This window comes from Sinohyriopsis cumingii, chromosome 15, assembly GCF_028554795.1.
Source record: "Sinohyriopsis cumingii isolate HCF-2022 chromosome 15, ASM2855479v2, whole genome shotgun sequence".
In the NCBI taxonomy this organism is placed as follows: Eukaryota; Metazoa; Mollusca; class Bivalvia; order Unionida; family Unionidae; genus Sinohyriopsis; species Sinohyriopsis cumingii.
Window position 1 is genome coordinate 105723727 of NC_142975.1, and position 16343 is coordinate 105740069.

At 33.2% G+C, this 16343-nt stretch overlaps 1 protein-coding gene across 4 annotated transcripts in view; it reads right to left on the reverse strand.

The window, feature by feature from the left end:
* LOC149782423 (cell adhesion molecule CEACAM5-like) overlaps positions 1-16343 on the reverse strand; it is a 118891-nt gene that overhangs the window by 33875 nt on the left and 68673 nt on the right. For 3 of the 4 annotated variants that reach the window (XM_089933820.1, XM_089933821.1, XM_089933822.1), the window contains one exon: positions 3444-3734. The exons of the other annotated variant lie outside the window; for it this stretch is intronic. In XM_089933820.1, coding sequence (XP_089789946.1) covers positions 3444-3734 — 291 coding nt within the window. The remainder of the gene's footprint in view (positions 1-3443; positions 3735-16343) is intronic. 4 annotated transcript variants of the gene reach the window in all.

Sequence of the window (16343 nt, forward strand, 5' to 3'; positions counted from 1 at the left end):
GACATGAAACATAAATACATAAGATTATACCAGCACATTCTTGTGACTTTAAGCCTCATTTACAGACTCTGTTATTATCACTATCACCACAGACATCACTGTTTAATAATGACCATCAAATCCAGAAAAAGATTATAAAATTCATGATTGATTGTTGTGTTTCCCAGATGGTCACTCAATGCAGATAATTTTCAGCTTTCAGTTGGCAAATAGTCTGCACATTTATTTTTATCCACTTCTGATGCAGATTCCACAAACTTGAAATTTAGCGATGGCATATTTGTTGTTAATTCCATAACACGCTTTCATTAGATCAGAATTCTGCATGATGTGTTAAGATGTTCTTGTAGCCATAATATGCTTTCATTTGATCAAAATTCTGCATGATGTGTTAAGACGTTCTTGCAGCCATAATACGCTTTCATTTGATCAGAATTCCGCATGATGTGTTAAGACGTTCTTGCTTTCATTGGAACAGAATTTTGCATGATGTGTTAAGCAAACTTAAAAGTTTTCAGAAAGAGCTGAATGAATTTTCATTTAACACTGAACATGACCTCAAACACTGAAACACCCATTTTCAACCTTCAGTGGATTTAGTAATATTTCAGTTGCATAGACTTTGGTGTTTTGATACTGGCATGCTTCAACATCTTGACAAACTGTAAAGACCAAAGTCAAATTAACCCAGCATTATGCCACCTGTACTCTTGAGTAATCCATCCATAATTAACTACCATCTTTAATCTTGTCAAAATTTCTTTTCATTAAATTTTAAATGGACCCTAATCCGTCTCGACCCAAGCTGTCCTTGAGCAAAATATTATTAAAGTTCTGACTGTGTCCTCTAAAGCTTTTACCTATTTTGAATGTGTATTCCTAAACAAACCACTCTGATATAGGTATGTCAGCTTTATACAAAGACTGATGAGATGACCTCTTAAATGACAACCTCATGAAAGCATCACCAATAATTGTCCAAATTCCAGGCTATCATCTCAAGTTGGGTCACTAACAAAGTTTCTGTGTTTTCTGTAGTAAACAAAGGTACAAAACCAAGCCCAACAAGATTCTGGATATCTAAAGGAGATTTATCCCATTGCAACACCACTTAAGACTGTAACATTCACCAAACTTCATGAGTTACAATTTACAATTTGCAGTGACTAGGATTTTATTACCTTAAACAGTATTTGGACAGATTGGCCTTGCTTTTCACCACAGTGGACAAAACAGATTGTACAGATTCATCAAAACCTACTGATCATAAAAACAAGTTTCAGTCTTGTAGCATGATCTGTCTCTTGCATGCAATTTGTTATCAAACATCAGCATGCCTGGATTGAACTCACTCAGTTCTGTTGAGTGCTCATCAGCATGCCTGGATTGAACTCACTGAGTTCTGTTGAGTGCTCATCCGCATGCCTGAATTGAACTCACCGAGTTCTGTTGAGTGCTCATCAGCGTGCCTGGATTGAATTCACTGAGTTCTGTTGAGTGCTCATCAGATTCAGACTCAAACATCAATTTCTGGGCCATGAGCATCCAACATTATAGCAGTAGACGTATATGTGAAGAAGCACACCGCAGTGTCAGATCTGAAATACTAATTGGATCCTAAACAGGTTTGCTGGCATGGAAAGAAGATGTGTTTGTATGTGCCCCTGCATCTTTGTGCGAGGCCAATACAATGAAGAATTATAACATAATAAAATAACAAGGGTTACACAGGCTGTATCTGACTTGCAAAATCTGTAATGGAGATATAAAAATCCTAGGACACAGAAAAGGGACATCTACATCACATCAAGCATTTGTACATGAAATAAAAATTCATTCAAAATTCCATGACTTTAACCTGTAGATTTTTGACAGTCTGTGATAATTGGGAAGAACATAATTATGAAAAATGTATGACATAATCACATTAATAATTAATCACATGAAGAAAATAAACACATTGATCAAGATATTATTCTCATGTCAGATTTCCATCAATTAAAGTATCAACTTCTTGTGGTACAAATTAACATAATTTAATTACTCCTCATGTATATGATGTTAAGTCCATACTCTATGTAAAGCCTGACAAAGTTGGTTGACATCTGATGTTAAGTCCATACTATATGTGGAACCTGACAAAGCTGGTTGACATCTGATGTTAAGTCCATACTATATGTACAGCCTGACAAACCTGGCTGATATCTGATGCTAAGTCCATACTCTCTGCAAAGCCTGACAAACTTGGTTGACATATGATGTTAAGTCTATACTCTATGTAAAGCCAGACAAACCTGACTGACATCTGACGCTAAGTCCATACTCTATGTAATGCACGACAAACCTGATTGACATCTGATCTTAAGTCCATACTCTGTGTAAAGCCTGACTAACCTGGTTGACATATGATGTTAAGTCTATACTCTGTGTAAAGCCAGACAAACCTGATTGACATCTGATGCTAAGTCCATACTCTATGTAATGCACGACAAACCTGATTGACATCTGATGCTAAGTCCATACTCTATGTAATGCACGACAAACCTGATTGACATCTGATCTTAAGTCCATACTCTGTGTAAAGCCTGACTAACCTGGTTGACATATGATGTTAAGTCTATACTCTGTGTAAAGCCAGACAAACCTGACTGACATCTGATGCTAAGTCCATACTCTATGTAATGCACGACAAACCTGATTGACATCTGATGCTAAGTCCATACTCTATGTAATGCACGACAAACCTGATTGACATCTGATGCTAAGTCCATACTCTATGTAATGCCAGACAAACCTGGTTGACATATGTTAAGTTCATACTCTATGTAAAGCCTGACAAACCTGGCTGACATGTGATGTTAAGTCCATACTCTGTGTAATGCCGGACAAACCTGGTTGACATCTGATGTTAAGTTCATACTCTGTGTAAAGCCTGAAAAACCTGGTTGACATCTGATGTTAAGTCCATACTCTATGTAAAGCCTGACTAACTTGGTTGACATGTGATGTTAAGTCCATACTCTATGTAAAGCCTGACAAACCTGGCTGACATGTGATGTTAAGTCCATACTCTGTGTAATGCCGGACAAACCTGGTTGACATCTGATGTTAAGTTCATACTCTGTGTAAAGCCTGAAAAACCTGGTTGACATCTGATGTTAAGTCCATACTCTATGTAAAGCCTGACTAACTTGGTTGACATGTGATGTTAAGTCCATACTCTATGTAAAGCCAGACAAACCTGGTTGACATCTGATGTTAAGTCCATACTCTATGTAAAGCCTGACTAACCTGGTTGACATCTGAAGTTAAGTCCATACTCTATTTAAAGCCAGACAAACCTGTTTGACATCTGATGTTAAGTCCATACTCTGTGTAAAGCCTGACTAACCTGGTTGACAAATTGACTAACTAATGGTATTATCATTCCAAAATTGATGTACCTTCTAGAGTGACAATGATAATGGTCTCTGTCTTGTTACTTGAACCAACTGCATTAATGGCTGTCATGTAAATACTGTATCTTGTCCCTGGTAGAAGACTCTCTAGTACAGCAGTTCCTTTTTTCCCATATCCAGGATCAGGCACAGTGACACTCCTTGTGAATTCACCTATTGATGCAATAATGTGGAAAGTCTGCTGTATCCCACCATTATATCCTGCTACCCACTGGATGGTCACACTGTTCAGTGTCAGGTCTATGACAGTTACCTTGGATGGAACTTCAGGTACATCTATGGAAAATTAAGCCTTACATGTAAAGATTGTATATCTGTACATAAATGTAAATATGCAAGATGGACAAATTCAACTCTTTCAAAATGTGCATGATAATAATGTTAATTAGCTACAAGCATCATAATGACACCACTTATAAGTAATTTAACTTATTTCAAGTATACAGTATCAAGAAAGAGAATAAACCATCTAGAAGACTGCCTTCTAATATATAATATGCTCTTCATGCTTTAAATAAACTAATTACTTTGCCTCATTACGATAATATTATTAATCTGTAGAATTGTATGAAATCCCACTGAATTTAATCAAGTTATAAAGACATTTAAAATTCTCATTACTGTGTTTTACATCCACTGCAAATTCATACTGTAGCAGACATTTACATCCACTGCATATTCATACAGTAGTAGACATTTACATCCACTGCATATTCATACTGTAGTAGACATTTACATCCACTGCATATTCATACTGTAGTAGACATTTACATCCACTGCATATTCATACTGTAGTAGACATTTACATCCACTGCATATTCATACTGTAGTAGACATTTACATCCATTGCATATTCATACAGTAGTAGACATTTACATCCACTGCATATTCATACTGTAGTAGACATTTACATCCACTGCATATTCATACTGTAGTAGACATTTACATCCACTGCATATTCATACAGTAGTAGACATTTACAATCCATTGCATATTCATACTGTAGTAGATATTTACATCAACTGCATATTCATACTGTAGTAGCCATTTACATCCACTGCATATTCATACAGTAGTAGACGCTTACATCCACTGCATATTCATACTGTAGTAGCCATTTACATCAACTGCATATTCATACAGTAGTAGACATTTACATCCACTGCATATTCATACTGTAGTAGCCATTTACATCAACTGCATATTCATACAGTAGTAGATGCTTACATCCACTGCATATTCATACTGTAGTAGCCATTTACATCAACTGCATATTCATACTGTAGTAGACATTTACATCCACTGCGTATTCATACTGTAGTAGCCATTTACATCAACTGCATATTCATACAGTAGTAGACATTTACATCCACTGCATATTCATACTGTAGTAGACATTTACATCCACTGCATATTCATACTGTAGTAGACATGTACATCCACTGCATATTCATACTTTAGTAGGCATTTACATCAATTGCATATTCATACTTTAGTAGGCAATTGCATCCACTGCATATTCATACTTTAGTAGACATTTACATCAATTGCATATTCATACTGTAGTAGGCATTTACATCCACTGCATATTCATACTTTAGTAGGCATTTACATCCACTGCATATTCATACTGTAGTAGACATTTACATCAATTGCATATTCATACTGTAGTAGACATTTACATCCACTGCGTATTCATACTGTAGTAGCCATTTACATCAAATGCATATTCATACAGTAGTAGACATTTACATCAATTGCATATTCATACTGTAGTAGACATTTACATCCACTGCGTATTCATACTGTAGTAGCCATTTACATCAACTGCATATTCATACTGTAGTAGACATTTACATCCACTGCATATTCATACTGTAGTAGACATTTACATCCACTGCATATTCATACTGTAGTAGACATTTACATCCACTGCATATTCATACTGTAGTAGACATTTACATCCACTGCATATTCATACAGTGGTAGATGCTTACATCCACTGCATATTCATACAGTAGTAGACGCTTACATCCACTGCATATTCATACAGTAGTAGACATTTACATCCACTGCATATTCATTCTGTAGTTACCATTTACATCCATTGCATATTCATACTGTAGTAGACATTTACAGCCACTGCATATTCATACTGTAGTAGACATTTACATCCATTGCATATTCATACTGTACTAGACATTTACATCCTCTGCATATTCATACTGTAGTAGACATTTACATCCATTGCATATTCATACTGTAGTAGACATTTACATCCACTGCATATTCATACTGCAGTAGACATTTACATCCATTGCATATTCATACTGCAGTAGACATTTACATCCACTGCATATTCATACTGTAGTAGACATTTACATCCACTGTATATTAATACTGTAGTAGCCATTTACATCCACTGCATATTCATACTGTAGTAGACATTTACATCAACTGAATATTCATACTGTAGTAGACACTTAGCCATCGGTTGTTTCATTCTCAACATTAAACCCAAAATGGGCATATATGTCAGAATTATACCTTCTAAAAGCAAGAGGGCCCATATTGGCCTGATATTGTTCATAATAACTTACAAATATATACAGGTGCTGATTGTGATTGAATTTGATCAAACAATCTGGCCATAATATGGCATATATGCAGTTGCTGCAAGCCTCAACAATCAGATACTATATCACCTCATTGTTATGCATAAGAATTCATTCATGGAAATTTATACTTTACATAATTTATCAAATTCTATTTTTCAAAATAACAAAACCAAAACATAGCCTCCAGAGTGGTAGCAAGCTCAGCCAATCAGATTCGACATCAGGCAACATAATGTGTAAATTTGTTCATAGCCTCACTGGTGTAAAATTAGGATCATACAGTATCAAGTCTGAGCAAGCATCAGAGTGAGAAATCAACTGATCCATTGTTATGAGTGCACTCTAGAACACACACTCAGGTTCCACCACTGACTCTACTTGTCCCATGATACAAGTTGTAATACCACTGGGTTCTTTTAATTCTTTACAAAAGGAGGAATGAAGAGTAAATTAAGCTGTGAGAAATGTTATCATAAGGATAAATGACAGCAATGTCAAATATAAAATGAATAACTTTGGTACACTATAATGATAAATGACACAGCAATGTCAAATATAAAATGAATAACTTTGGTACACTATAAGGATAAATGACAGCAATGTCAAATATAAAATGAATAACTTTGGTACACTATAAGGATAAATGACAGCAATGTCAAATATAAAATGAATAACTTTGGTACACTATAAGGATAAATGACAGCAATGTCAAATATAAAATGAATAACTTTAGTACACTATAAGGATAAATGACATAGCAATGTCAAATATAAAATGAATAACTTTAGTACACTATAAGGATAAATGACATAGCAATGTCAAATATAAAATGAATAACTTGGGTACACTATAAGGATAAATGACAGCAATGTCAAATATAAAATGAATAACTTTAGTACACTATAAGGATAAATGACATAGCAATGTCAAATATAAAATGAATAACTTTGGTACACTATAAGGATAAATGACATAGCAATGTCAAATATAAAATGAATAACTTTGGTACACTATAAGGATAAATGACAGCAATGTCAAATATAAAATGAATAACTTTGGTACACTATAAGGATAAATGACATAGCAATGTCAAATATAAAATTAATAACTTTGGTACACTATAAGGATAAATGACATAGCAATGTCAAATATAAAATGAATAACTTTAGTACACTATAAGGATAAATGACAGCAATGTCAAATATAAAATGAATAACTTTAGTACACTATAAGGATAAATGACAGCAATGTCAAATATAAAATGAATAACTTTGGTACACTATAAGAATAAATGACAGCAATGTCAAATATAAAATGAATAACTTTGGTACACTATAAGGATAAATGACAGCAATGTCAAATATAAAATGAGTAACTTTGGTACACTTTCTCTATGAAATTGAGACTGACACTCAAGTCATACAAATTCAAAGTTGTTGCTTTAAATCTAGCCTTGAATAATGTACTACAAACTCACAAAAGTACATGAAGATTAATCTTCACCTTTATTTAACACTCAGAAATTGCAACAATTGTATGCAGACATTTGTATCAACAGGCCAATATCAGGCTCAAAAGTTAGATGGATACATGTCCTAATTTTGGATGTGGTATATTGCAATTATATGAGTAGGTAATAATAAATGTATCAAATACCAAGTTCTCAAATGAATTTGACCCTTTAAATAAAAGGGGATGAACAACACAAATAAATAGTCTTGCAGAGATAAGCTGGAATTCCTTCCCTGAAGTATGTTAGAAGTATGCTTTCTTTACACAAGTGTAAGCACATGTAGGCTTCCAAAAAGTGTAAGCACTTGTAGGCTTCAAACAAGTGTAGGCACTTGTAGGCTTCAAGAAAGTGTAGGCACTTGTAGGCTTCAAACAAATGTAGACACTTGTAGGCTTCAAAAAGGAGTAGGCACTTGTAGGCTTCAAAAAAGTGTAGGCACTTGTAGGCTTCAAACAAGTGTAGGCACTTGTAGGCTTCAAACAAGTGTAAGCACATGTAGGCTTCATATTACTCACATTACATGCAAAAGAAGTTATTAATTTATAATGGTGTTGCCCATAACAAAACTCAAGCAAGATCTTGACTGTCTGCCTACATACCAAGTTTGATCATAATCTGATTGGAAACATTGTCACTAGTGTGTTAACAAATTCAACTAAGTAGACATCAGAATGACCTCTTCTTAATCTACTAATTAACAGCCTGATATATCTCATAAATTAAATTATCCATGATATTGATTATATAAGCTTGTAATTCAAGTGTAATCAAAGTCTGATAAGAAATACACCATCAAGAATAATGAAAGTAATTAGATGCCAAAATGTTTCAAAATATTTCATTATACATTATATGTATATACATACATACATACATACATATATATATATATATATATATATATATATATATATATATATATATATATATATATATATATATATATATATATATATATTTGAATCTGGTAATGTGTCAGATAATACATAGAAGAATTAGTTAATGTAACAGTAGATCAAAAAATTATCCTTGCTTTATTCCGTCAATCCGTCAAGCGCTTTCACATCATCTTTATTTCATACATACTCTACACTCAGACCATAACAACAAAAGCTATTTTTTATAAAAATTAAAACATGACTCTTGGTACATTGTACCAATATACTATCACACTGTATCAATACACCAATACATTGTATCAATACACTAATACATTGTATCAATACACTAATACATTGTATCAATACATTAATACATTTTCATATCAAAATGACTTAATAACTTTTCAATGATTTTAATTGGATGAATCAAAATTTACATAGTATCAATGCATTGATGCATGTGAAAGAACCTTAATGACATTTCAAATACTAGAAATTTAATTTTGTGTACAAGATTTATACATGTAGAAACATTGTTAAAATCTCACTGTAAAAACAATGATGTGTTAATATTACAATGATGTCAAATTGTTTATTGACAAAAATTATTGTAAAGAAATAATGTATTCACCTAAAGAGCATCTATAAAGATGATGCGAAAGTGCTCGAATGAATAAATCATGGATATTTTTCTGATCTTTTGTTACATTAACTAATTCACACACACGCACAGACACACACAGACAGACATATATGTATGTCTATATATATATTATTAATAATAAATATGTTAATAATATGAGCTTTAATACAAAATTTCTTTCAAAATCAGACCAAAAATACCTGTATAAAGATGAAACAAGCTTAACCAATCAATTTTATCATTAATATGTATAAGTGCTGTGCATTTAAGATGCTGGTGATATTCATGTGTACCAGTATAATAAATTGTATCAAATACTATTTGGAAACAATACAGCCACCAGAGTGGTAGCAATTTCAGCAAATCAGAGCCAATAATTCCTCATTAATATTCATCACTTTTACTCATCATTGAATTCATCAGAGAGTTTGATAATTGTTTAAATTGTATCTGGTATCACGGTACCAATTATTTTTCCATATACCTCAATGCTAATGTTTTGTGAAATAAATATACTTTCTGTCCTACTTGGGCATGCATGTCACACGCTGTCATATAGAACAATGCTAGATTGTCAATTTGACAATGACATAACCAGGTACTCCATTGCATTTAAGAGAGATAACTCTACTGGAACTAGACAGGGGTAAGAGTTATCTAGTCACAACAAGCACATTTTCAGTCATGTGTACCATATTTTAAAAAAATCATAAAAAATACAAAATATGATCTAAATAGAAATTAACACAAACTCACATGTTGCCAAGAGGCTCAACTTTTTTTAAAGCCAAACAGAAAGTACAAGTCTTACATAATGCACCAATCACAGCTAGTTTTGTTCTTTAATTCTGAATACAATGTTCCATACACCTTAAGCTCCGCCCACCTGGACTTGCGCAATTGGTACCGTTATACCATCTGTAAACTATGAGTAACATAAAAATGTTGCATCAAGAATTGTTACCAGCTTGGCCAAAGATGCCAGATTATGTTATTAATACAAACTAAATTGTTTCAAGTAATGAACTAATATGAGGTCTATAATGATACATGTCTACTACAAAGTCTGACTGATACATGTCTATTACAAAGTCTGATTGATACATGTCTACTACAAAGTCTGATTGATAAATGTCTACTACAAAGTCTGATTGATAAATGTCTATTACAAAGACTGATTGATACATGTCTACTACAAAGTCTGACTGATACATGTCTACTACAAAGTCTGATTGATGTATGTCTACTACAAAGTCTGATTGATACATGTCTATTACAAAGTCTGATTGATACATGTCTACTACAAAGTCTGATTGATACATGTCTATTACAAAGTCTGACTGATACATGTCTACTACAAAGTATAACTGATACATGTCTACTACAAAGTCTGATTGATACATGTCTATTACAAAGTCTGATTGATACATGTCTATTACAAAGTCTGATTGATACATGTCTACTACAAAGTCTGATTGATACATGTCTACTACAAAGTCTGATTGATACATGTTTATTACAAAGTCTGACTGATACATGTCTACTACAAAGTCTGACTGATACATGTCTACTACAAAGTCTGATTGATACATGTCTACTACAAAAAGTCTGACTGATACATGTCTACTACAAAGTCTGATTGATACATGTCTACTACAAAGTCTGACTGATATATGTCTACTACAAAGTCTGACTGATACATGTCTACTACAAAGTCTGACTGATACATGTCTACTACAAAGTCTGACTGATACATGTGTATTACAATGTCTGACTGATACATGTCTACTACAAAGTCTGATTGATACATGTCTATTACAAAGTCTGACTGATACATGTCTATTACAAAGTCTGACTGATACATGTCTATTACAAGTCTGACTGATACATGTCTACTACAAAGTCTGACTGATAAATGTCTATTACAAAGTCTGATTGATACATGTCTACTACAAAGTCTGACTGATACATGTCTACTACAAAGTCTGATTGATAAATGTCTATTACAAAGTCTGATTGATACATGTCTACTACAAAGTCTGATTGATACATGTCTACTACAAAGTCTGACTGATACATGTCTATTGCAAAGTCTGACTGATACATGTCTACTACAAACTCTGACTGATACATGTCTACTACAAAGTCTGATTGATACATGTCTACTACAAAGTCTGATTGATACATGTCTATTACAAAGTCTGATTGATACATGTCTACTACAAAGTCTGATTGATACATGTCTACTACAAAGTCTGATTGATAAATGTCTTCTACAAAGTCTGATTGATACATGTCTACTACAAAGTCTGACTGATACATGTCTATTACAAAGTCTGACTGATACATGTCTACTACAAAGTCTGACTGATACATGTCTATTACAAAGTCTGACTGATACATGTCTACTACAAAGTCTGATTGATACATGTCTACTACAAAGTCTGATTGATACATGTCTACTACAAATTCTGACTGATACATGTCTAGTACAAAGTCTGACTGATACATTTATTAAAACACTGCTTCTCAAGTAGTACAAACTGCAGTCTCAGATTCCATATAATCTGACTGCATGTTCATAATCATTTTGTTGTGAGATTAACATAAGAAGCCTATTGGTAACTTGGAATTAGTTCAGTCTAGAATTAAGAATGTTACAAATATTGGCTATATCGCAGAATACATATACCAGTAGTCCACATTTCAACAGTGGACTTTAATCTGTCCAGGCATGCTGTTTGTGGTCATACCTCATAGTGGACATTAATCTGTCCAGGCATGATGTCCTTGGTCATGATTCATAGTAGACAGCTTACATTTGCTACCTTATTTCACTTACAAAATAACTGGATATCAACTACATCACTTGTCAGCTTATTGACAGCAGATAATGCAGAATGCAGTTTTTTTAAGTCATACACAATGTCATGTAATAATCAACAGCTTTCCAATAAAACAAACTGACATACCATGTACATGCAGTATATGAGAGGAAAAATACATTTCAGAGCAGAAAATTCTATGATCGGATTTGCTGTATGCAATTTAAAAAGTTTTATGGTACAGTGATTTCAATAACTAATAACCAAGAAAAAGAGTGCATACCATTAGGTGTGTGTGTGTGTGTGATTAGTATTTATAATGTAGCTTTTAACACTTTTCAGTCATATCATTATGATGTCTGCATTGTGGCAGTTTATAGTGATGTCTAGCACTGGGGCATAATGCCTCAGACACGCATCATGATATCCCACCCAGTCACATTATTCTGACACCAGGCCAACCAGTCCTAACACTAACCTTTTAATGCTGAGCACCAAGTGAGGCAGCTGTTAGTACCATTTTTGCAAGTCTTTGGTATGACATGGCCGGGGTTTGAACCCACGACCTCCCACTTCCGAGGCAGATGCTCTAACCACTAGGCCACCGGAGTGGTCTGCCATTAGGTAATGTAAGTTGTGAAATGAGTATCTTCAGCAGATAGAACTGCATTTACTGTAGAATTTTGCTTTACTGATCATTTTTGTCCACATTATCTTGTATATCTCCAGAAAGAACTAAGGTACATGTTTACCAAAGTCATAAACTCTACCAATAATTGTACTGAGTTTATTAATACATGGCCCTCATATCTTTAATGGCTTTAAACAGGTATCACTTGTAGAATGCTTGTATCTACTCCAAACTGGAGGTATAAACAGTTTGGGCTTCAAAAGTTGTAAATCCTCAGTATTTTCTATCAACTGTGAACCTTTCATATTAATTTTTTATAATGTGGCAAATATGATCTCTATATTCACTTTGGTCAATGCAGTAATGCAGTGGCTGATTTGACTTAAATTTTTGAAGATTTTAGTTTATACATGTTTATGGCCAAACTGATGAATGGAAACAAACAAGAAATACGAAGAAAAACGCATACTAATAGCAGATTAAAAACAGAAAGACTTACTAAGGATGAATTTATTTATTTACTTAATCTGAATAAAGAGTTATATGATTCAAAATTTTAATTTTAATTTTTGTCAGTAGACAAATTACAAAAATGGTTATAATTGCAAGACATACTGTCATACTCAAACATTCATTTGTACATCATCAAATAAATTAACAGAAAATATTGTCTAGAACACGTCACATATTTTTTTACATTATGTCATTAGGTAATCGAATATTATTCTTATCATTATGTCATTGGGTAATTTAGGTAATCCCAAATTATTCTTACCATTATGTCATTAGGTAATCCCACATTATTCTTACCATTATGTCATTAGGTAATCCCACATTGTTCTTACCATTTCTTCATTAGGTAATCCCACATTATTCTTACCATCATGTCATTAGGTAATCCCAAATTATTTTTACCATTATGTCATTGGGTAATTTAGGTAATCCCACATTATTCTTATTAATATGTCATTAGGTAATCCCACACTACTCTTACCATTATGTCATTAGGTAATCTCAAATTATTCTTAACATTATGTCATTAGGTAATCCCATATTATTATGACATTAGGTAATCCCACATTATTCTTATCATTATGTCATTAGGAAATCCCACATTATTCTTACCATTATGTCATTAGGGAATCCCACATCATTCTTACCATTATGTCATTAGATAATCTCACATTATTCTTATGATTATGTCATTAGGAAATCCCACATTATTCTTACCATTATGTCATTAGTTCGTTGTTGTTCTAGGGTTTAACACCATTTTCAGTACAAGATAGGCTATTCATGACGGCTAGTATAATTGGTGGAGGAAAAACCCTGGAAAACCCATGGAACAACCACCAACCCACAAGAAGCTAATGGCAGGCTTTTCCCACGTATGCCATTAGGTCATCCCAAATTATTCTTAATATTATGACATTAGGTAATCCCACATTATTCTTACTATTGTCATTAGGTAATCCCACATTATTCTTACTATCATGTCATTAGGTAATCCCACATTATTCTTACCATTATGTAATTAGATAATCCCACATTATTCTTACCATTATGTCATTAGGTAATCCCATATTATTCTTACCATTATGCCATTAGGTAATCCCATATTATTTTTACCATTATGTCATTACGCAATCCCACATTATTCTTACCAGTATGTCATTAGGTAATCGCACATTATTTTTACCATTATGTCATTAGGTAATCCCACATTATTTTTACCATTATCTCATTAGATAACCCCATATTATTCTTACCATTATGTCATTAGGTAATCTCACACTATTCTTACCATTATGCCATTAGGTAATCCCACATTATTTGTACCATTATGTCATTAGGTGATCCCATATTATTCTTACCATTATGCCATTAGGTAATCTCATATTATTCTTACCATTATGTCATTAGGTAATCCCACATTGTACTTATCATTATGTCATTAGGTAACCCCACATTATTCTTATCATTATGTCATTAGGTAATCCCACATTATTCTTACCATTATGTCATTAGGTAATCCCAGATTATTCTTACCATTATGTCATTAGGTAATCCCACACTATTCTTACCATCATGTCATTAGGTAGTCTCACATTATTCTTACCATGATGTCATTAGGTAATCCCAAATTATTCTTACCATTATGTCATTAGGTAATCCCACATTATTCTTACCAGTATGTCATTAGGTAATCCCACACTATTCTTACCAGTATGTCATTAGGTAATCCCAAATTATTCTTACCATTATGTCATTAGGTAATCCCACACTATTCTTACCATCATGTCATTAGGTAATCCCACATTATTCTTACCATTATGTCATTAGTTAATCCCACATTATTCTTACCATTATGTCATTATGTAATCCCACATTATTCTTTCCAGTATGTCATTAGGTAATCCCACACTATTCTTACCAGTATGTCATTAGGTAATCCCACACTATTCTTACCAGTATGTCATTAGGTAATCCCAAATTATTCTTACCATTATGTCATTAGGTAATCCCACACTATTCTTACCATCATGTCATTAGGTAGTCTCACATTATTCTTACCATGATGTCATTAGGTAATCCCACACTATTCTTACCATCATGTCATTAGGTAATCCCACATTATTCTTACCATTATGTCATTAGGTAATCCCACATTATTCTTACCAGTATGTCATTAGGTAATCCCACACTATTCTTACCATCATGTCATTAGGTAATCCCACATTATTCTTACCATTATGTCATTAGGTAATCCCACATTATTCTTACCAGTATGTCATTAGGTAATCCCACACTATTCTTACCAGTATGTCATTAGGTAATCTCAAATTATTCTTACCATCATGTCAGTAGGTAATCCCACATTATTCTTACCATTATGTCATTAGGTAATCCCACATTATTCTTACCATTATGTCATTAAGTAATCCCACATTATTCTTATCATTATGTCATTAGGTAATCCCACATTATTCTTACCAGTATGTTGTTAGGTAATCCCACACTATTCTTACCAATATGTCATTAGGTAATCCCATATTATTTTTACAATTATGTCATTAGGTAATCCCACATCATTCTTACCATTATGTCATTTGGTAATTTAGGTAATCCCACATTATTCTTACCAAAATAATTAGGACTCACATGCTGTTATGTCCCTTGTACTTCACTGTACTGCCAGTATGCTATAAATAGTAACAGCAGTCCTAATCACTTACGTTCATATTTTTAGTCATGGAGTTTATCTTCATTTTTAAAACCTGTTATTGTCACAATTATGTCTTTTAAATTAACTAAATCAGATGCATTTAATGAATCTGTTTATCTGATACAAACTTATTTCAAATCTTATCTAAAAGGCAAATACAATAAATCAAAGCTATTTTACATGAAGAAAGTGCTTTCATGTCTATCTGTACACTATTTTAAATAATTTGCTTAAAGAGGCTCTTGGAAACAGTACTTGAAATTATGACAATTTGATGCAGTTAGGCACAGGGGTGTATGCAATAAATGTAAAACCTCATATTTTCTCTGTGTTACACATGTTCATCTGTATCTATCCCTAAGCTATAACACTGATAAATGCCACCAGAAATATATCAACTATTTTGTAATTTCAACTATTAAATTAAAACCTGCCATTGTCAGAGAAAATGTAATATAATAATCAAGGGATGGCATATACACAGTGATCCCCCTCTTATATGGCCAGCCCTTCTGCACTGGAAAAGTGGCCTTATAAGACGGGTGGCC